Below are 23,487 nucleotides of genomic sequence, written 5' to 3'. Positions count from 1 at the left end.
CAAAATAGCTGGTAATTGTTTAATTTGGCATTTCACATTTCTGTGTATTTTCCATGAAGCTAGCTATTCTTCTAATAGTGACTCTCAGATTAGCAAATCTGACTATTGAAGCAGATGTAAATTGGGACGCTCTTACACTTTATAGATTTATTACTAGAAGTGATATTAATGAAATTGGAAAAATTTTAGTGGATATGATGGATAGTAAAATAGAAGAAACATATAAATAGTATAATGCATTTCCTTGGACTAAAACTCTTTCTTTACCAAATAAAGTCATTGAAATTACCATATGGATATACAGTAGAAATCCTAATGGGATGTGTAGTATGGCATGGAGACAAACAGGGACAGGGGCATCAGGAGAAGAAATTATTGGAAAACTTAATCAGCTTTTGTTTGATATCTTAAAAGAAGCTCGAGTGGGAAATTATGGTCTTATAGCAGATTATGTTGGTATTAAATACAAACTACTAAATGCTAGAAGATATAACTTTAAGAGTATCACTATGAATAATAATAAAACCTTTATAAATGCAGCTGTTAATAATTGTTGGATTTACAGGTCTACACTTATGAGTGGTGAAAAATATGAGATAAGATCCTATTTACTCAAGTTGAATCCACTAGTTTCTCCAAATGGATATTTTGAATTAACTCTTGAGGACAATTATAATTTAGTGTTAACATGGAAGAGAATGCATGTTTTATGGGAAAGTCTGACCACTAACAAAGGTATTGATTGCTGGTTACTTTAAAAAACAAGAAAATTAGTAATAAAAGATTTTAAAGATGTAGATATATGGTTTTGTAGATATTAATTGTTGAAGTTGTAAATCAACAATGCTATCTGTGGAGGATGATGGATTTGTATATATAATTGGCTCAAATATCAATAAAGTACTAAAGCATTTACCATAATAAAAGCTTTTGAATGCTTATATTGAAATATGGAATGGCATTGTTGCGAATGTGACTTTAGGTATCAAAAATTACCAATCAGCTAGTCCTTTCGGATATTCTTTTCTTGTTGCCACGACGATAAAAGGTTGGTACTATTGAACCCATTATCAATTCCCATTTGAGCTAGTTGAGAAACTGGTCAATGATAATGCATTTAAATTGGATAAATATCCTATGTGTTTCTTGCTGAGCATACTCGGTCTAGTTTGAGAAACTTGTGTCATTAGCTTGCACTTGCTAGTATCAAGAACCCCCACAATATTGAGCTTGGTCCTTCAATATTGCTAAATGATAGCTTACTATGTCTACTAACACAAAAGGCATGATAGCGATAGTGTTTAGTCTCATTTTGGTCCCAAATGCTATTTATGAAAAGTGTCTAGATTCACTTATTCGGCATATCTACGGAATGTAAAGATCATCCTGGTTTGTCTTGTGTCCAAATTCACAATCTAAGAACATTCCATATTTAATAAGTTTCAAGCTTGTCCCAAAGACTAACTCTTAGTACTAAGGGTGAAAGCCCAAAACGTGTGTTCCTTAGGGGGGTGGGGGATTCCAAATGTATATTAAGGATAGTGGGGTAGGTTGGGCAAACTTAAGGCATAGTCTAACTCCCGCTTGCGTGCTTGCCCTAGCTAGTGGAGTACCTATATCCTCGCATTAGGCCACTGGTATGCTAAAATAATGCCACACTCCGTTGGCTCCATTTTGCATGTTGGTCTTGGCATTGAGATGCTGGATACTTTAGGACTATTTCAAGTCACTCCACCTTCTTGTCCCTTCGCTCCTTGGGCTGTACGCTCGAAAGTTGTTTTGTGCTCCAGTGCCATCACTCCTTGGCTTCATGTTTAGGAGTTTGGCACTGTTCCTTCGTTTAGTGGCCTAAGGCCATAAAACTCCGGTTTTGCACCACTATCTTTTGGACACGTGGCATATGACATGTGGCAGGTGACATGTGGCATATAAAGGGTTTAGGTTCTACTTTGTGGTTATCCTATGGTAAATTACCATATGATAAAGGGTAAAAACCATGTGCGCTATATTTGGTATTAGAAAATATGTCTCACTATTCAATGAGATTAAGCTACATACGCAGAGATGAAAATGATGATCCGAGTGAGTACACATTTGGGTGCTAAGACTTCACATTTGTTCCTTGGGTATGGACTTTGGTTACCTTTTGTAGTAGATTATACAAGCTTGTGCTTAGGCTCATAGGATGGATGTGAGATGTTTTGTTTGCACGAGTTTGCGCTTGGGCTTGTGAATGAGACACATTAGCAACTCAAGCTTACACTTTGAGTTAGCAAGATTAATGTTAACTTATCGGTGGTTCCATGAGTACTTCCAGTAGTTCCATAAGCTGTTCCATGTACCATGGGTGAAAGTAAACCTTCCCTAGGTTTGCTATCAGTGGTAAATAAGCTCGTCTGTAGTTGTTTAGCATGGCACTAGTGGATCCTTCCTAGGCATAATTATAAGTAAATCAATCAAGATTGTAAGGATTAGTCTATTAGTTCAAGTAGTTATTGCCGTGCTCTCTCATAAACTTTTCTTGGATTGGATTGAAGGCAGTGCAAAAGCAAGCTTGAGGTTTAACCAAAAGATGAGATTGAAAAGAGAGTCATTGGGGACGAAGGATCAAACATGTAAATCATTTTCTCTTCTTAAAGAAATGATTTGCAACGAGATATGACTTATTGTTCGTGTTCACATTATGCAATCAAAAGTCCCTACCTTGATGCATATTGGAAATGATAGTTTTATAAGTGGTGAATTATGGGATGGATAGCGGTGAAGCGCTAAACCATTTTGTCTAGTCTCACTATTGGAAGACTTGGGTTATAATGCTCAATTCTTTTTCGGGGAACCTTGCTATTGCTCCTTAAGTAGCTTAGTGTTGGATTAGTTTTGAGTTTGGTTGGAAAGAGAGTGGCATAAGCTTATCTGTGTTATGAACAAGAGTTAATGGTATTGAGTGTTGTAAATCTCGATCGATGGAGTGTAACATTTACGTTGCATTTTGTCGAATTGAGTTAGCACTTGATACTCATATAAACCTTTGAAGTAGTGATATGAGCATTGCTCGTGGTGTTGCTCAATTGATGATCAAGTCATTATGATTTTTATATCATATTTATGTGTTAATGAGTAATGTGGTTACTAAGTTGCTTGGTTAAATGATGATTAACCCCAAAGTGATTGATAGTGAAGTTAGTCTACTTGCACATAGTAGTATTGTAGTAGCTTTAACTAGATTCTCAATAGTGATTTATTATGCTAAGCTTAAGTTGGTACTTTGTTTCCTTGAGGGTTTGCCTATAAGGTGTTGAAAAGGGTTATAATATTCACTTGCTATGGCTTGTTAGTTGATCCGTTAGCACTTAGAGTAAATTGTTGGATGAAGAAAATGTGTAGTTGGGGCATTGACATCACTAACACTTCTGTTAGTAGAAGTGGCATTTGTTATTTTGAGTGATGAGAAATTTTCCTTGGACCTTGATTTTCTATGTCATTATTTTTTTTTGTTAATGTTTTGGCTTCATATTGGATCTTAAAGGTGATTGAAGAAAAGTCTTAAATATAATGTGGATATCCAAAGATATGGTTTTCGTAATCAAGCTTTAGATGTTCATCTTGCATTTTACGGATGTTAGTGTTAAATGTCGAATATATGGGCAAAGATATTTAATGCTTAAGCATGCTGTTGGGTCATAAAAATTAGTGTTGAAGTGAACCTATATGAAGTTGCTAGTAAGAGGAAGTTGGTTGAGTCTTGAAAATTTGTGTTCCTAGACTGAGAGTCATTCTTTATCTAAGATGGAAAATTTTTCACAAATTTTCTCAAACTTCTCCAATGGCTGATCTGTTGATCATTTTGTTTGAAAACCTCTCAATTTTCGTAAGCCAATACAAACAAGTGAAGGGGTTGGAGTTGACTTTAATTAGCTTAAACCTTAGTAAGTAGTTTGTATGATACGATCTAAAAGAGATGCCGACTTTTGAGGCTAAAGCAATTGAGTTGGTTAAAGTTTAGAGTTGGTGTAGAAAAGTGGCTGTTACACTTTTTTAAAAAGATGACTCTTGTGCCTTTCTTTTGTAGCGTTGTGCTTAGTGGCAAGTTGCACCTTGCATTTTGTTAAACTCTATGAGAGTAGTGAGCTCTCAGATTTTGACTTAGTCTTGGTAGCCCTACACCTTGGCTAAGGATGGTGATGTCCAACGTAGTTGTTTGAGTTTAAGATGTTAGTACCTATACTATAGCTTTGTCTACGAGGAAGTTGTGTACTGATAGGAGTCCATCTCATGGTTTACACTTTAGTTTCAACTAAGTGTTGATCATGCATAGCTAGCCTTTTTAAAGTATGCTCAAAGGTATTGGCTAAACACATTAGTGAGCTTATTGCGATTGAGTTGAATTCGAGTGGTCATTTAGTTTGTGCTTATTCATGAACTTTTATCTTGTGTTTGGGGTATTACATTCATGTTGAACAAGTATATGATTTGATAGTATGAGTTTAGTGTTTAGGTCTTATGAAGGCAAGTTAAAGAGTAATTGTTGGTTGTTTTGTGACTAATGATTACTTGTAGACTTCGTCATGAATTATTGACACTTGCTTCGCTCGATGACGATTTAGCAGTAATGGGCTTGCTTTACTGAGTGGTGTTATGGAGGATTGTGTCATTAGACTTCCATGGTTTTTCCATGTACGCATATCAATTCCACCTTTGTCGATATCATTTGGTTACGTTTAATCTGTGGTGTTAAATTTCATTGAGTCTTGGATGTGGTGAATCATTCCTTGATGATATGTTATCTATAACTGAGTATTGTTGAAGAATTAGTCTTGGATACTAACTATAGTATCTTCGATTTTGGTTAACTTGGTTGTTAAATAACTTTGAATGGTTATTCACTCTCACTTTCTTCTAGCTTTATTTTAGTGTTGATGGCATTGAAGTGATGCCTTATTGTTAATATTATTGATGTTGGGATTTAAGTGAAATAAGATGTCTCTCCATAAGATTGATATTGAGTTTCATTAGTCTTGATGAAGATAATGTTGATGATTTAGTTGTAGCTTTGTGTTATTAACATTCATGCATTTGTTAGTTAACAACTGTATTGATGTTCAAATGAACTAAGTGGCAAGTGGAGTTAGTTATGTTCTCGACATGATTGTTTAGTAGGCGTTGAGCTTTAGCTTTTCCTTGAAAAGTGATTTAGTCATGGATTATGTTAGCTTTATGAGAGGAAAAATTAGTGATCGATATTGGAATATTTGAGTCCTTGTTAGATTTGAGTTGGAATATATTGATCATTAATGATTTTTTTCACGCTTGTTATGAAGTGAGTTACGTCTTGCTATAGATGGATTCATGGAGGATCATTTGGTGATCACTTGTTAAACATAGCTTCAATATATTTGGCTTTTGGATTGATGTAGATATGCTCTTCATTAGCTTTAACATTATGAAATTTAACTTATGGATGTGTTGAGGAAGATATTGTGGATTGTACCATGATATCTTCTTTAGCATTGAGTTAGTTCATGCAAACTTGTGATCATTGTTAGGCAAGACTTGGTTATAGGCTTCTTCAAGCTTTTGGTTCTTTGAGTTTTATGCTCATTGTTCCATTTATTAAAAATTGGTGGGGAAGGCATTTTTAGCTTATTAGCTTTGATATTAAAGTTAGTATTTGCATTTAGCAATCATTGGTAATGATTAACTATCATCTAGAATAGTTGATTATTTTTGTCAAAAAGTTCTGCTTGATTATTGTTGATCTAGAATAATTTACCATTCTTCGGATGGTGGATTCTTTCTTCGACAATGATTATGCATCTCTTTATTGATGGGATAATTAATGATAGTTAGTTATTCTCTTTGATGGCTTATAGCTTTTCGCATTACCACATGTTCTTTATGATTTGTTTTGGATTAGTCTCTTGGGTTTGAGACATCATTAGGATGTTGCTGACGCTTGCTTGAGCAACTCTAGTTCCCGCTTGCTTGAGCAACTCTAGTTCCTTGGTATTATTGATTAGAATCTATTTAGATTGGCTAGTGCAATAGTTGCCATGAATGCATGTTTGTTAGTTTTACCACATTTATTCTGTTTTGTTGATTGTTGTTATAGTTGGTTTTGATAGATTTGATGTTACTTCCTTTGGATGATACATTCGCGAGTATTTGCTTGCTAGTCAATGATACTTTGTGTTTTTTGAGTTCTCTTATGTAAGTTGTTTAGTATGCTATCTGAAATCTTTGATAGTTAATATAAGCTCCTGAGTTTGGACTTCCTGAGAGGTCACCTAGCCCAGTACTATTCAAACCCAAGGACACTTAACCCCAACTATCCCAAGACCCTTAACCGATTGGAAAAGGGGGTGCATTCTTGTTCATGGGCCCTTTCCCTCTAAGTTTTATTATCAAGTGTTATTGATGGTATATTGGCTATTGAATTTTGTTGGATAATAAATTCTATATTTTCCAACTATGGTGATCTTGGTGGTTCCTATACGCTCATCCTAGTTTATCGGATGATAACTTACTTAGATCACTTTTGTGTTTTCATTTAAGCTTTATTCATTGATAATTAAGCCTCTTGTCAAGACCCCTGACAAGATCAAGACTGGAAAATGCAAAAAGACAAAGAGAAAAAACTAGTGGAAACAAAGAAGAGGCCTTAGACTGGCGTTGATTCAGATTGTGGAGAAATGGAACAAGGCTAACCTATATATACTATAGGTTGATGAAGCTCCACCACTCTTGGATCGAGGACGGCCTAAATATAGCTGAGGTCGAGGAGGCGCCACATCATCATTAGGAATATGGCTCAAGACTCAGGAATTGGAAAGTGTCTCGAGAGTCAGGAATAGGGAAGTGTCTCGAGAGTCAGGAATAGGGAAGTGTCTCGAGAGTCAGGAATGTGGTCTGCAGGTCAGGAATGTGGCAAGAATTGGGGGATTCCTGACAGCACCCCCTCTGTCAGGAATCTTGGGACATACAGCTGCTTTGTGATTAGGATCAGCACAATAGAGGCAAAGATTATGAGATATTCGACGTTGCTTCTCAGCAGGACTCAACTTCCCTCTAATGAGTCGGGGAGTACCAGAAATATCCATCGGAACCGGAGCAGTAGGTTCAGGAGTATGCCCCGAAGACTCAAGCTGGGATTCCTGAGTCTGGGACGGAAAAACAGCGGTGCGGTGACTTTCCTGACGACGTTCAAAGAGACGATTGTCACATCGAACAGCTTTGTTGATGGCATCCGACAGGTCCTTGGGATCCTCCATAGTGAGCAACAAATCCTTGACACCGTTGTTGAGGCCGAAACGAAATTGGTCAATCAGGGCCCGCTCATCCCACTGAGTGTCCAAAGCAAGGAGTTGGAACTCTGCAGCATAGATCGAGGCAGGACGAGACCCCTGAGAGAGACGTCTCATCTTTGTGGTAGCAGCCCGAACCCGATCCGTCTCGCCAAAACATGCTTCGAGCTTCTCTTTGAACAATTGAAGATCCATCAGCTCTGGAACCACGACCCCTTTCATGCTCTTCTCCAGAAGAGGAGAAAACCATGACAAAGTGTAAGCCACAAATTTTTCCTTTCCACTTTGCCAACTTACCTCGCCTATCCGTCCAACACTGCCTTGGCTTTTGCTAAGTTCCCTCGCCAAGGTTCTCGCCTATGGTACCAGCTCCTACTTGGTTTCAGCTACTCATTGCACGAGCAACGGAGTGTTAGCCATCCTTCCATGGATTCCCAAATCACTCCCAATCCCCCTCCCCGGGTTAGACTGGACTTAAGGTTCGGCTACACTCCCCGCAAGCACAAGCAGCCAAGCACACCAAGCTTCCAGGTTCCTAACATCCCTTGGTACCACAAGACTTGATCATGGGACCCTCTAAATCCCAAGTCTTGAGTGCAACACTTGCTTCGGGACGCCGGGGCGAAACACCGTGGCTTAGCGGCCCGGTATGGGTACCTCTCGCCCCCCACTTCCATCCCGAAGGAAGGCCCAAGCCCCTAGGAAGGGCGAGGACCAATGAGCCGCATGGTACTCAAGTGGGGCACCACTCCACATGAGCCGGGAGCATCGCAATCGGTTTCCCTTTCGGGAGTGGGAGCTGCTCTTGAGCACTTCCTTGGATGGCCCCTCCGGCACCAGCCAAGTCCATGCTCACTCCCACCCAAGGCCCCTCGGTCCCAATCCCAACCTCAAGTCGGTTTGGAAGCCCAACTGGAGAGTCCCTTCAAAACTGGTTCCTGGACCTCACTATCCCTACTATACTTTTGGAACCCCCTGCAGCCCCCCCCCCCCCCTGGGAGACGCACGCTTTGGGCTTTCACCCCTTGACCCGTATTAGTATTTGGACTTAGTCTCTGGCTCGATCTCGGACCCGATTTCGGATCCGACTTCGGATTCGGGTTCGGACTCGATCACGGACTCGATCTCGGACCCGGTCTCGGACCCGATTTCGGATCTCGGACTCCGTCTCGAACTCGGTCTCGAACTCGGACTCGAACTCGGTCCCCGAGTCGGTCTCGGACTCGATTCCGGACTCTATCTCGAACTCGGTCCTAGAGTCGGTCTTGGACTCGATCCTCGACTTGGTCCCATCCGATGAACTCTTTGTCACTTCGGTCAAGCTTTTGGGGATCCTTTAGCCTACGACATCTCGGGGAGTCGGTTCCTTACAACTCCACCACCCATAGAAGAAGTTCGATGCCCACATCGAACGTCTCGTTTTATCCTACGACTTGTTGTCCATGTCTCCGGGGGCATCCCCCCACTTAGCGGTGTGCCTAAGTTAGCCTCCCCGGCCAAGAGCCCATGACAACGGAATATAGGTGTCCCTATACTCCTCACCTCACCACGCCCTAGTATAGGGTCGGGACTTGAACCCAGCCTTGCTTTACTAGGGGGTTGGGACTCGAACCCAACCTCCGTAGAATACGTCTACGGATTCGACATCCCCGCAGGGAGTCGGGCGTAGTGCCCTACGCCTGGTCGACCTATCCAACCCATGCTAATTAGCTTACCTTTGGCGCGCCTTCGGGTCCCAACATATGCCACTTGCTCAACTTTGCAAATTGATATTTTTAATTGAATTTTGCATAAGTATATAAAGTTCTGCCTTGCAGAAATTCCTCCACTAGATCTTGAGCGTTCGCTAGGTTCTCCTCCGGTTCCCATGTTGCTTCGTAGTGTGGAAATCCTTTCCACTTCACATGGAACTCTCTCACCTCGCGTCCTTGTCGCTTACTCTTGCGCTCATTGAGGATGGCCTCGACTTCGTATTCCTCTTCCCCTTGGATAACCTCAGGTAAAGGTCTCACTTGGTCCTTGCGAAGCGGATCCTCAAAGTACGGCTTGAGTAAGTTCACGTGGAACACTGGGTGCATCTTCCCCATCTCTCGAGGAAGTCGGAGTCGGTAAGCCACTTTACCGATTCGTGCCTCAATTTCATAAGGCCCCGCGAACCTGCTTAAGGAACTCAAGATCAATTCATTTACAGGAATACATGCGTCTTTACCTTTGGGTCAACTTTCGGCTGATCCAGCTTGGTAGTCTGAGGTTCTTGGTGTTCAGCCACACCTTCTCCCCAGCTTGGAACTCCACATCCCGACGCTTTTGGTTCGCGTACTTAGTTTGCCTTTGTTGAGCCCGTTCCAAGGAATCCCTCACTAGATTCCAAATGTTGAGTCTTTCCGCCGTGAATGCCTCCACTGCGGGTAACTCTCCATGATACTCGGCCACGCCGAGTTCCACAGGACCTTCAATAGCTCGCCCATTGATGACTTCCCATGGACTCACCCCGATGCTTGAGTGTGGTGAGTTGTTATAACACATTTCCGCAAGTCCCAAATGACTTACCCAGTCGGTCTGGTCTCCCGAGACATAGCATCACAAATAATCCTCCAGCTGCATATTCACCCTTTCCGTTTGTCCATCTGTCAAGAAGTGTTAGTGCCATCAATCTTGACTTAATACCCATTACCTGTCTGTGGGTGATAGGCTGTGCTGAATTTCAATTTGGTGCGATACTGTTCTAGGAGTGTCCTCCAGAACCTACTAGTGAAGATCTTATCTCGATCTGAGATAATCTCTTCCGGCCTTCCCCGCACTCGAACCACTTGTTCGAAGAATAGCTTCGCCACACCTTCCGCATCCACGTCCGTTGTGGTGGGTATGAAATGTGCCATCTTTGAAAATCGGTCCACCACCACGAATATCGCATCGAACCCCTCGCTTGGGGGTAGTCCCGTGATGAAGTCCATCGTAAGACATTTCCACGGGCGATCTGGAATTGGGATGCTTTGCAACAAGCCCCCACTAGCCTTAGTCACGGCTTTGACCTGCTGACATGTTGGACATGTCTTTACATAGTCTTGGACGTCCTTAGCCATATCTGGCCAATGGTACTTCCTCTTGAGTAAGCCCATCGTCTTGGGCACTCTGCCGTGTCCCGCAAGAGGTCCGTCATGACACTCTTCTAAGGCCACCTTCCTTAGTTCCCCTTCTGGAACATACACCCTCGTTTGCTTGTAATAAATGAGTCCGTTGCGTTCCGCATAGCCCGTTTTCTCTTCCGTTGGCAGCTCACCTCTCTGGTGAGCTTCCCGCGCCTCTAGATTCCTCAGCAACACTTCTTGTGCTAGACCATCGTTCTCATATGCTGTCCGCACATCGTCCCAGAAGGTTGCTGTTGCGCTGGATATTGCCAACTTCAAGCTCGCTTTTCGACTTAGCGCATCCGCCACGATGTTGCTCTTCCCAGGCTTGTACAGAATTTCGCAATCAAACTCGGCCAAGGCATTAGCCCACCGACCTTGTTTCCCTCTTAGGTCGGGCTGTGACAAGAAGTGTTTCGTTGCCACATTGTCCGTGTAAACCTTGAAGTGTCTCCCAAGGTAGTGTCGCCACTCCTTGAGTGCCTTGACCACCGCAAACAATTCCTTCTCATGGGCAGGCCACTTCCGTTGAGCCTTGTCCAGCTTCTTCGAGAAGAACGCTACCGGATGGTTGTCTTGCTTCAGAACTGTGCCCAACGCAAAGTCCGAAGCATCCGTTTCTACCTCAAAGTCCTTACCAAAGTTTGGCAATGCCAATACGGGAGCCTTCCTCAACTTCCCTTTGAGGTGGACGAATGCCGCCTCGCATTCTGCTGTCCATACCATCTTCCCTTTTCCTGTTTGGTCCGTTAAGGGCAGGGCTACTCTCGAATAGTGTCTGATAAACTTTCGATAGTAGTTGTATAGCCCCAGGAACGCCCTCAACTCATGTACATTCGATGGTCGCTCCCATTCCTGGATCGCTTGGACCTTCTCCGGGTCCACCTTGAGCCCGTCCTGGCCCACCACATGCCCGAGAAACTTTACCTCTTGTTGAGCAAAGTCACATTTGCTCTCTTTAGCATACAGCTTGTGTTCCCTTAGTTTCTCAAACACCTTCGCCAAGTGTTCGGCGTGCTCTTCTAGCGTCTCGCTATAGATCAGGATGTCGTCGATATAGACGACTACGAAGTGATCCAGATAGGGTACAAAGACGTGGTTCATTAGCGCCGAAAACGTTGCCGGCGCATTACATAGCCCGAAGGGCATCACCAGAAACTCAAAGCTCCCATACCTCATTCGACAGGTTGTCTTCTCGACATCTTCCTCGGCTACCCTGATCTGGTAGTATCCTGACCTTAGGTCAATCCTCGAGAAGTATTTTGCCTTTCCCAACCTATCGAACAGGTCCTCAATCCTTGGCAAAGGGTACTTGTTCTTCTTTGTATACTTGTTGAGCAAGCGGTAGTCTATGCACATGCGCATAGATCCATCTTTCTTTTTCACAAATAACACCGGCGCCCCATACGGCGACTTGCTCAACCTAACATACCCTTTGTCCACCAACTCCTCTAGTTGGCACTTGAGCTCCTTGAGTTCTTTTTCGTTCAAACGATAAGGGGGACGAACCACTGCCTCAGCACCCTCGACCAGCTCAATCTTATGTTCTATCGGTCGTGCTGGGGGCAGCCCCGCCGGTAGCTCCTCCGGCATGGTATCCTGGAATTGGTCCAACACCCGCTGGATCACTAAAGGCACTTCTTCCGTTCTTGTCTTTTTGTCACTCTTCACCGAGAGTAAGCACAAAAAGGCTGCCTTAGTTCCTTTAGTGAGTTGTCCTCTCGTGGACACCAGGTTTAAGCAGGATTCTTTGGCCTTGCTTTGCCCTACCTTTAGATCCTGGGCTTCCACCCTAGATCTTCTTCCTTGGGCATTCGCCAGTACCACAAGGTTCCTACCTTGTCCATGTAGGGCTACCACAAACCGATTGAACTAATCCATTCCGAAGATCACGTCAAATCCCGCCATGTCCAACACGGTGAAATCCATGTCTACCTTCCATGTCCCTACTTCGACTTTCGCTTGTCGAAGTACCTCATCGGTGCTTTGGCTACCTTGAACAAACTCTATAGTCCTTGGTTCGCCTAGCCGCTGCACCGTTAGTCCGGCTTGCCGGACTATGTCTGCAGCCACAAAATTATCCGAAGCACCCGTGTCAATAAGGATCTTAACAAAGCTACCTCCGAGCTTCCCTCGGAGGGCTAGTAGATGTCGCGAATGACTCTCTACCAAAGTTGCTCGTGTAATGAGTAACTTTGAGTTAGGGACTGGATCACATACCTCATTTTGGACTTCACCCAACTTGATGGCCATATTGGCTCTGGCCTTCTTCGGGTAGGGACATTCCCTCGAAAAGTGTCCCGCTTCACCGCAGTTATAGCATACATTGTTTCCCACGCTGCTATATGACTTGACCTTCTTATCCGTGGGTTTGTCTCTTTTCGCTTGACTCCCCCACGTACTTGCTCGCTGGCCACCGGATTTGCCTTTCCGAAATCCCAAGGACTCATTCTTAGAGAAACTCTTCTTGAATTTCCCCCTGCTATATGTTCCCCTCGGTTTGGCCCCTTTGTGAAACGTGGATCCCGACCCCGTCGTGTTCCCCTTTCGCAGGTTATCGTTGAAATGCACCTTGATGGCCGCATCCAACGCTTCCTTGTAGTTGGTCGGGTTCCAGCGCATCACCTCACCGCGAGCCCAGGTTTGCAAACCTGATATAAAGGCATGGAACGCATCCATATCCCCCATGTCCGTGACAAGTATCCTCTTTGCCATGAACCCATTCACATATTCCTGGATGGTTCCACTCTGCTTCAGCCTACTCAGCTCATCTCTCAGATGCAGAGTGGCATTCGGAGGAACGTATGTCGCGCGGATCCTCGCCTTCATCATGTCCCAGGTGGCCACCGGTCCTTCGTTGGCCTCCGTTGTTCTCCACCAAGACTTGGCATTATCTGCCAAGTATGGTTTTGCACATGGGACCTTCTCCGAGCTCGGTAACCGTAACGCTCGGAAGTAGTCCTCCATATCGTAAAACCAATCCTCCACAACCTTATAGTCGTTCACTCCCTTGAACACCGGTGGGGGCTTTGGTTTGTACTTGGGAACTGCCTGAGGGACTGATTCCACTTCGGTCTGTTCGACCTTGTCTGGTTTTGCCTCAGTCCCTGCCGAAGGGTCCGCACCTTCTGCGCTGCCAGCATCTGCAGTCTTTCGCCTTTTCTTTCGCTTCTCGTCACGCTTTAGCTTGCGTACGAGAGTCTCCAGCAGGGCATTGGTCTGCGCCAATTGACCTTCTAGAACGTCCAATCGAGCCTTGGACGACCGAACCTCGCCACCGGACTCCTGTTTGGAAGTTTCCTCACTAGAGTCCTCCTCATGCAAGGATTCCTCATCCATAGCCTCTTGTTCGACCGGAGGCTCCAGCTCTGGCGGAGGTTCTGTCTCCGCCTGGGTTCACTTACGCCCTGCCCTTGCCATCTCCCAGCAATCCGCCTCTATCCTTCGCTAGAACTGAGGAGAAGGCTCCGATACCAAATTGTAAGCCACAAATTTTTCCTTTCCACTTTGCCAGCTTACCTCGCCTATCCGTCCAACACTGCCTTGGCTTTTGCTAAGTTCCCTCGCCAAGGTTCTCGCCTATGGTACCAGCTCCTACTTGGTTTTAGCTACTCACTGCACGAGCAACGGAGTGTTAGCCATCCTTCCATGGATTCCCAAATCACTCCCAATCCCCCTCCCCGGGTTAGACTGGACTTAAGGTTCGGCTACACTCCCCGCAAGCACAAGCAGCCAAGCACACCAAGCTTCCAGGTTCCTAACATCCCTTGGTACCACAAGACTTGATCATGGGACCCTCTAAATCCCAAGTCTTGAGTGCAACACTTGCTTCGGGACGCCGGGGCGAAACACCGTGGCCTAGCGGCCCGGTATGGGTACCTCTCGCCCCCCACTTCCATCCCGAAGGAAGGCCCAAGCCCCTAGGAAGGGCGAGGACCAATGAGCCGCATGGTACTCAAGTGGGGCACCACTCCACATGAGCCGGGAGCATCGCAATCGGTTTCCCTTTCGGGAGTGGGAGCTGCTCTTGAGCACTTCCTTGGATGGCCCCTCCGGCACCAGCCAAGTCCATGCTCACTCCCACCCAAGGCCCCTCGGTCCCAATCCCAACCTCAAGTCGGTTTGGAAGCCCAACTGGAGAGTCCCTTCAAAACTGGTTCCTGGACCTCACTATCCCTACTATACTTTTGGAACCCCCTACAGCCCCCCCCCCCCTGGGAGACGCACGCTTTGGGCTTTCACCCCTTGACCCGTATTAGTATTTGGACTTAGTCTCTGGCTCGATCTCGGACCCGATTTCGGATCCGACTTCGGATTCGGGTTCGGACTCGATCACGGACTCGATCTCAGACCCGATCTCGGACCCGACCTCGGACTCGACCTCGGACTCGGTCTTGGACCCGATTTCGGATCTCGGACTCCGTCTCGAACTCGGTCTCGAACTCGGACTCGAACTCGGTCCCCGAGTCGGTCTCGGACTCGATTCCGGACTCTATCTCGAACTCGGTCCTAGAGTCGGTCTTGGACTCGATCCTCGACTTGGTCCCATCCGATGAACTCTTTGTCACTTCGGTCAAGCTTTTGGGGATCCTTTAGCCTACGACATCTCGGGGAGTCGGTTCCTTACACAAAGCTGCACCTTCGAGCAACGTCCCAATCGCGCCGATTTGAGACTCGGGAGTAGGGTACCGCCGATGTTGAAGTGCGAAGATCAACTCCATCTGGTTCAGGAATCCGCGAAGCTCCGAACGCTTGCCTGAAAATTTCGCCGGGAAGCTCACCTTCGGTTCAGGAACTTCGTTGGATCCTTGAGCCGAAAGTGAAGCAAGCTCCTGCTGCATGCGAAGAAGGGTCGCCTTCAACTCAGTATTCTCAGACTGGATTTTTGCAAGGACTTCAGCAAAGAAATCAGGATGGCTTGGAGACTCCATTGGCAAGAAGAAAGAAAAAAGGGGGAAAAAAAAGGCAAAGGTAATCAAACAATCAAAATGAGCTAAATCAAAAAATGAAAAAACACAATCTGAATCAAACTGTCAAGACCCCTGACAAAATCAAGACTGGAAAATGCAAAAAGACAAAGAGAAAAAACTAGTGGAAACAAAGAAGAGGCCTTAGACTGGCGTTGATTCAGATTGTGGAGAAATGGAACAAGGCTAACCTATATATACTATAGGTTGATGAAGCTCCACCACTCTTGGATCGAGGACGGCCTAAATATAGCTGAGGTCGAGGAGGCGCCACATCATCATCAGGAATATGGCTCGAGACTCAGGAATCTGAAAGTGTCTCGAGAGTCAGAAATAGGGAAGTATCTCGAGAGTCAGGAATAGGGAAGTGTCTTGAGAGTTAGGAATGTGGTCTGCAAGTCAGGAATGTGGCAAGAATTGGGGGATTCCTGACACCTCTAAGATATTATCATTGTCTTTGACTTTGATTTGTCCATTTATTGATTTTTGAGTTTGAGCCAGTATAGGTAAATTGACTTGAACACTTTGTGTGTGGTAAAATCTTTAGTCATGGGATAGCAAGAAATTGGTCAATAACAATGCACTTAAATTGGATAAACATAAGGTAGGAACCCTATGTGTTTCTTGTTGAGCATACTCGGCTTAGTTTGAGAAACTTGTGTCATTGGCTTGCACTTACTAGTATCAAGAACCTTTACGATATTGAGTTTGGTCCCTCAATATCCCTAGATGATAGCTTACCATGTCTACTAAACACCCTTTCTATCATGCCCTTTGTGTTAGTTTTATTTCGGTCCCAAATGCTATTTATGGAAAGTGTCTAGATTCGCTCATTTGGCATATCTACGGAATGTAAAGATTGTTCTGAACACAATGGTGTTCGTCCTATGTCTAAATTCGCAATATAAAGACATTCCATATTTAGTAAGTTTCAAGTTTGTCCTAGAGACTAACTCTTGGTACTAAGGGTGAATGCCCAAAGCATGTGTTCCTTAAGGTTCGGGGGGTTCTAAATATATAGCCATCGCTCTTTCTCAAACCAAAATTTGCTGCATGCCTTTTATTACATTAGGTGGTAGAATAAACAAGAATATACTAAAAAGTGTTTAGGAACGTTTATAAATTATAAACACAAATGTGCAAGCCGGTGCTGCATGCAAAGAAAGTTGATATTAGAAACAAGTTTCACAAAGACAAGGGCAAAATGTACCTACTCAAAAACCAAGCGGAAGCTTCTTTGCTGGTCGGGGATCTGCAGATCCTCCACCATTCGATTTCGCCACCCTACTCTTCCAAGAAGAACCCTAAAAAGATATGTTTTTCTATATTGAGGATTCTTCTAGGGCTTATGAGCAAAGAATGTGGCAAGCGAGTGCTCCCATCTATCCAAGATGCGCTCTCGCAGCTGCGATCGCCATCGGCGGCCCTCTACGCATCCATCCTCCGCCGCTGCGGCATCTCCCGCTCGCTCGCCGACGGCCGCCGTGTCCACGATCACATCCTCGTCACAGGCCACTTCCTCCGGAGCGTGTAATCTCCTCATCCAGATGTACAGGAAATGTGGTGGCACCAGCAGCCTCGCGGCCGCGCGCGCAGTCTTCGATCAGATGCCCAAGAAAGATGTGGTGTCTTGGAGCTGCATCATCGCGGCCTACGCAGTCGGGGCATTGCCGCGAGGCGATCAACTCTTCCAGCGCATGGATGTGGAACCTAACGAAATGGTGATCGTGAGCACACTGGCTGCGTGCTCCGGCGCCAAGGATCTCGCGCTGGGTAGGGCCATCCACGCGAGAATTCTCTCCCCGGATCTCCGCAAGAGCGTGTTCGTTGGGACATGTATGCCAAGTGTGGAGCGATCGAGCAGGCCAGGGCGGTGTTCGATCGGATGCCGCCCAAGGATGTAGTGTCCTGGACTGCGATGATCACCACATTTGCCCAGATTGGGGATTGCCGCCAGGCGCTCGAGACGCTCGAGGGGATGATCCAAGCTCGCGTCCAGCCCAATCCGGTGACCTTCGTTGCGGCGATCACTGCGTCCTCCAGCAGGGAATTTCTTGATATGGGCAGGAAGATCCACGCCGCCGTGATTGACCTGGGCCTCCACAGCAGCATCACGATCCAGAATGCGCTCGTCTCGATGTACGCGAAGGGTGACAGCACGGAGGAAGCTCTTGCGGTGTTCCAGAGGATGGAAGATCGCAACAGGGTCTCGTGGAACAGCATGATCGCGGCCTTTGCCGTGAGCGCACAGTCCTGCGCGGCGATGGGCCTCTTCCACGGCATGAACTTGGAAGGGATCAAGCCCGACGACGTGAGCTTTCTGGGAGTTCTAAGTGCCTGCTCGAGCACTGGGTGCTTGCGATCGTGCAAGCGGATCCACTCGCAGCTGGAGCTCGCCGCGGTGCACTCTCCTCCGGATTTGAGCGTGGAGAACTCGCTTGTCACTGCCTACGCCAAGTGTGGAGATCTAGAGGCCGCCGAGAGGATTTTTCAGAGAATCCCAGGCAAGAACGTCGTGTCCTGGACGGCCATGCTCACTGCTTACACCTTTCACGGCAATGGATCCAAAGCTCTCGAGCTCTACGACAAGATGGTCGGGCAGTCGATCCAGCCGGACAGCGTGGTGCTGCTCAACGTAATCCACGCCGGATCACTGGTCGGGGATGTCGGCCTCCCGAGAAAGCTCCACGCTCGCGTTGCATCCTCCAGCTTCATGCTCAAGATCCAGATCCAGAATGCGCTCATCAACATGTACGCGCGGTGCGGCAGCCTGGAGGAGGCAAGGCGGGTGTTTGATAGGATCGAGAGGAAGAACTTGGTGTCATGGAACACGATGATGGGATCTTATGTGCAGCACGGATACGACGAGGAAGCGATCGCATTGTTCTCGGAGATGAAGGCTGGGAACTCGAGGACCATGGAGTCGGGCTTGAGGAGCTCGGTTTCTGCGAGCTCGGACTCTAGTTTGCACACAAAAAGTGTGAAGAGCTCGGACTCCAGTAACACCTCGGCCTCCACCATCTCGGACTCCATTCTAAAGCCCGATTGCATCATGGCCGTCATTCTCCTGTGCGCTCATGCCGGCCTGGGTAAGCTCACCGAGGGGCAGCGCATCCACGCCGAGCTATGCGCCGCGAATCCGGAGATTCTCGCAGGATCCACGACCAACGTCACCTTGGGCAACGCGCTGGTTAGCATGTACGCGCGCTGCAGCAGCATGGGAGACGCCGCCGCACCTTCCACCGCATGAGAGCCCGCGACACGGTGACGTGGAGTTCCCTGGTGGCGGGATACGCCCACCACGGCCACGCCGAATATGCCATCCTCCTTTATCGCGACATGCACCTCGAGGGCGTCCAGCCCGACAGCGTCACCTACGTCAGCATCCTCAACTCGTGCAGCCATGCCGGCCTGCTCGCCCAGGCGCGGCATTTTTTCGTGTCCATGGTCGAGGACCACTGCCTGGCGGCATGGCCCGACCACTGGAAGTGCATGGTGGACGTGCTGGGGCGGGCCGGGCGGGCGGAGGACGTGGTGAGGAATATGCCGTTCCAGCCGGATGTGGTGGCGTGGAACACGCTGCTGGGGTGCTGCAAGGTGCACGGGGACGCGCGGCGGGGGGCCGTGGGCGGAACACGGTGGGTTTTGCGGGGTCAACGGTGCTGCTGTCTAGGCGGCACGTCGAGCTTAAATTTAAAGGTCGGGGTTTAGGTTTAGGGTTTATCTATTTCCAGAATTATCTGGTCAGCGTTCTTATTGACTAGAGAATGCTAGTGGTATCAGTCAATTTTCTACAATTTGCAGCCCTTGTTGGATTCTTGTTGGGATTTTTCTTTTATTGCAGCTTTTGTTTGCCACGTACCATGAATTCCAGCAGCATGGTTTTCAAGAAATCCTTCCAGCCAGTGAGTCCATATTCTGGAAAAAGCTGGAAGAGACCGCACAAAATAGTATTCAAAGTTAATCACATGGATTGTAGTGAAAAAAAAGTAAAAACTTATCTCCTCCTTTTTTTTCTAAATCGTCATCGCAAGCATTTATAAAGCTTTGGAACGTTGGAGAAATCCCAGGACTCTTTTCCTCGAGCTGGATCACCATGTCCAATCCTTCCACCCATCGATTTCTTCTGTAAGCCTTGGCGATCTCTTCTGCCACCACCGGTGATGCCAGACTCATCTCCCTGGCTAGCATCTCCCCCACACAGCACTGGAGCTCGTCGAGACGATCCCGCCGCGAGTATCCAACGAGCAACGCCTTGTAGCTCTCCTCGCTAAGTTCCTCCACCATTTCCCCGTGTGTCTTGTCGAAATCCTCCGGCATTCCCATCTTCGAGTAGCCGCAGAGGAGAGTGTTGTAAGTCATGGCGTCGGAACGAAAGCTCGAGCACTCGCTGTCGCGCAGGAGATTTGCGAGGCCTGGCGAGTCACCCAGACTCGCAAACATGGCGATGAGGATGTAGTACGTGACTGCGTTTGGCGAGCACCCCTTGCGGAAGGCTTTCGTCTGTTCGAGGATGGAGACCGCGGTTTGAGCGTCACCTTTCTTGGCGTAGGCGAGGATGAGAGCATTGCAGCACCTCGTCGATTGCTTGAGCCCCTTGCCTTTGAGATCGTCGAACCAGATTCGTGCTAGCCTCAGGCTCCCAACGACTCCGGCGTAAGAGATCATCGTCGCGTACAGCTGCTCGAGCTGCGGTCTCTTGGCCGATAGTAGGACCATTGGATTGTTCGTGAGCCATGTAAAAACCTGGCACGATCGTGATATAAGAACGCGATGGATGGAGAGGACGAAACAATAAAGAATGTCACCGACAAGATCAGACTCGATCAGGCATGAAAGATACGAGCACGGAAACAACGAGAAAACCAAAAGAAATCCCGACCAGCAACACCAAAGTTTGATGGCAAGAAAAGCAAGAAACTCATAAGCAAAGCTGGAAGAACAGCCACGAAGAACATAGCAAATCAAAAGAAACTAGAAAATAAGAGAAAAAATCTAAGATTCTTGCGTACCTCTAAACTGTAGTGGTGATAATCCCCTCCCATGAGATCGCCCAGCATAGGAATCCAGAAGCTCTCGAAATCTCTCACGGAGCTCTTCTTGTCCAAGATCGCCTCGCGCGGCCCCATGGACGAAGCATTCTCGAGCCGCATTCTCATGAGCCTGCCGTACTATCCTGGATTCAGCCGCTTAATTAAAGCAGCAAACGCTTTTTTACCAAAACTTTAGCCATTTTCGACATGCCTAATATTGTCCCATATTGAAAAATTAATTTAAAATACATTATTGCTTTGTTTATCATCCCTGCATGACTACGTACCTGGATAAAAGTTACATTCACAAGTTTTTATCAGTTCTTAACATCTCCCAAAATAATCTAAATGTTTGAGATACATTTCCAGAGCAACTATACCCTGCAATTAAGGCAGTCCATTCAACTGTACTAGGAAAATGTAAATTATTAAATAACTCCAATGCTACATTGATTTTACCACATTTTCCATAAAGATTTATAGGGCTAGTCCCAATGCCATTTGAGAAATTTTCTGATGAATATACTGCCCTTTAGGCAAGGCACACAATCTTGTGCATGCCTAACATTTATTAATTTACTTACTGCTTGCTGCTATATAGTTGAGAAGTGTAAAATATATTTTAAATGCATGTCTAAATATAACATAATTCCCAATGATAAAGACTATATTTGTATGGTAAATATGTTAGCTCAAAATAACACATGGAAGAAGCAAAATGATTTATTTATAGCATGTCATTCAAAAATATTGAAAAAATGTTTTCGGCTTGGAGGGCACTATTATCAGGCTGTAACAAATTCTGAGAATTTTAAAGTGGCTCAGTTAGCATTTAAAGTTATTGTAAAAGCTGATAAAACTGATGCATCTGCTGTTATGATGCAAGATATTTATGAAAAATTAAGTATGTTTAAAGAAAAGCAAGGGACAGAACGTGAAAGGAAAGAAAAAAAGGCATTGAAAAAACAAGGACTAAGTTTCTGGAGTGATGATAATGGCAAAGTACATGAACTTTGGCCAGATTTGAGATGTGGAAATAAGGAAAATAAGTTGACAGAGTATGGAGGTTGTATGCACAGCAAATTAAAATGTCTAAAGTATGCTTTTGGGCATACTAAACCTGAGAAAGTAATTCTTATCTTAAAATTCATTAAAATGTGTATCAATTGCCATGATGCAACTAGAGATCTTTCTCAGCAAAGGAAAGGCATAATCACAATTAGAGAAGTCAACAGTTGTCACTTTTTCCAGAATGGTAAGTGTTCATGTGAGTGATATGTAACACCTAAATAGTTTATATTATATAATAATACAGAGTTTACAGGACGTGCTGTTCAAAGTGGGAGGTATCAATACACAGCCAGTACTCAACTGCAAATATAAAGAAATCTGAACAAGCATTTAAAAAGTAATAACACTATAAGATATCAGAACATAGTAAAGCACACTTGTGTAGCAATCAGAGTCAAACATTTCAAAGAAGCAGCTAGGCAGACCATGCTATCATTGTTATGATGGAGCAGCTCCGTTCTGTAGCACTGCTTGCAATTGTTCATTGAAGAAGGAAGAAGAAGAGTTGCTTGTGCATGAGATAAATACTTGAAAAGCAGCTCTGAAACATTGTGGAACTTCTACTCAGGAAATGGATGCAACTTGCAATGTTTAAAAAGGAACACACAGAGACTTGCCGCTAGCTGGAAATATATTGATGTTGGCAGATTTGTGGTGTTGTTTGTTGTGCTGTATTCTTGTGGAGACGACCATTACCTTATGGAAGAGCTGTGAGAACCAGTTTAGGGTTTAGCTAACCCTAAACCCTAAACGGTTAAGTCTGCTTCGATATTGTTGTTGAAAGGATGCAAAGTGCAACTTCCAGCCAAATGATACTTGTGAGGGCTTCCAGCAGGTACTTAGTCAAGTGGCTTTATTTTCACTTACAAATCATGGGGATAGTTTTTGATAATGAGAGCTTAGATCAGGGTTTGGAACAAATAGCCATTTCTCTGGTTGGAAATCCCGTCAAAGTTTATCAATAGCTCTTGTGAATGCTATCAACTAGCCTGCATGTCATCATGCATTTTTAATGCTATTGCAAGCAAATAATTTGTTTTTTTTGTCTCAAGATATTTGGATATGCTTTTTATACTTGAATCTTCTGCTTTCTTTAAATTTTGAATTTTCATATTATTTAGAACTAAAGATAATATATTTCTTGGTTTTTGGTGATAACTTTATAAATATGTATAGAATGTCTATAGTATATAACAGAGATAAGAATACAGTATATATAGAGTTTATGCAGTAACTATCTTAAAACACTATATTTGTTGTTTTTACAAATTAATCTTATTTAATGGAAACTTCTATTTAAGTTTCAAAATATCAGAGTTATGGTAGATATGTTTATCTTGGTTCTAAAAATCTTTTATAACATAATAGCTAGAATTTATTATTTTTAAAATTTTAGTTTGCTATCAATTTTAGAACTAGTCTAAATTTTGGTGTGTAATGGATTTAGTTAATGTAGTGTAGTTTTTTTGTCATTGAAAAAATTAGTAGGAGGTTATATAATCTATAGTTTTGTTGATGGATATGAATTTTTTTTTAAAATAATGAAGCTAATAATCAACAATATCTTTAGAAATTACCTAATACTATTACATAATGATTATATATATATATATATATGTAAAAAAAGATAAATGCAATAGAAGATATACTAACTTAATAAAAAATAAAATTCAGTTCTTTTAGACATATTAATGTATCTAAATAAATTAGCTTCCATGATACTTTGGACTTCCACAATAATAAAAAATATGCAAAATTTTATTCTATCTATATAGCCACAACATTTATGTAATTTTTTTTTTTATTTTTTTTTTCATTCATTATTTTAAGCTTCTATACATATACATATTTGGATGGAACTTTAACTCCATAATATTTATAAGTACAAGCAGAGTCGGACGGGAGTGGAAAGAGAGAAATGCCATGTAATCGTGCCATCATTGCCAAGTCACCACCCCTTGACGATCTGCATCGCCTTTGCCATGTT

General features: G+C 44.6%; 2 protein-coding genes across 2 annotated transcripts; one reads left to right on the top strand and one right to left on the bottom strand.

Moving 5' to 3' along the window:
- The first annotated feature begins 17,314 nt into the window (after positions 1–17,314).
- LOC112343851 (putative pentatricopeptide repeat-containing protein At1g69350, mitochondrial) lies at positions 17,315–18,646 on the top strand. Its single transcript, XM_024667897.1, has one exon. The coding sequence runs from the start codon at positions 17,315–17,317 to the stop codon at positions 18,644–18,646; it is 1,332 nt and encodes a 443-aa protein (XP_024523665.1).
- Positions 18,647–19,231: 585 nt separating this feature from the next.
- LOC112343849 (pentatricopeptide repeat-containing protein PPR5, chloroplastic-like) lies at positions 19,232–20,064 on the bottom strand. The gene is made up of 2 exons (XM_024667889.1): positions 19,492–20,064; positions 19,232–19,324 (listed from the first exon to the last, which is right to left on the bottom strand). The coding sequence occupies exons 1-2, from the start codon at positions 20,062–20,064 to the stop codon at positions 19,232–19,234; spliced, it is 666 nt and encodes a 221-aa protein (XP_024523657.1).
- Positions 20,065–23,487: the final 3,423 nt, after the last annotated feature.

Source organism: Selaginella moellendorffii, unplaced genomic scaffold, assembly GCF_000143415.4.
Source record: "Selaginella moellendorffii unplaced genomic scaffold, v1.0 SELMOscaffold_3, whole genome shotgun sequence".
Taxonomy (NCBI): Eukaryota; Viridiplantae; Streptophyta; class Lycopodiopsida; order Selaginellales; family Selaginellaceae; genus Selaginella; species Selaginella moellendorffii.
The sequence above is the reverse complement of the archived record's forward strand: the minus strand, read 5'-3'. Positions and strand labels throughout refer to the sequence as shown.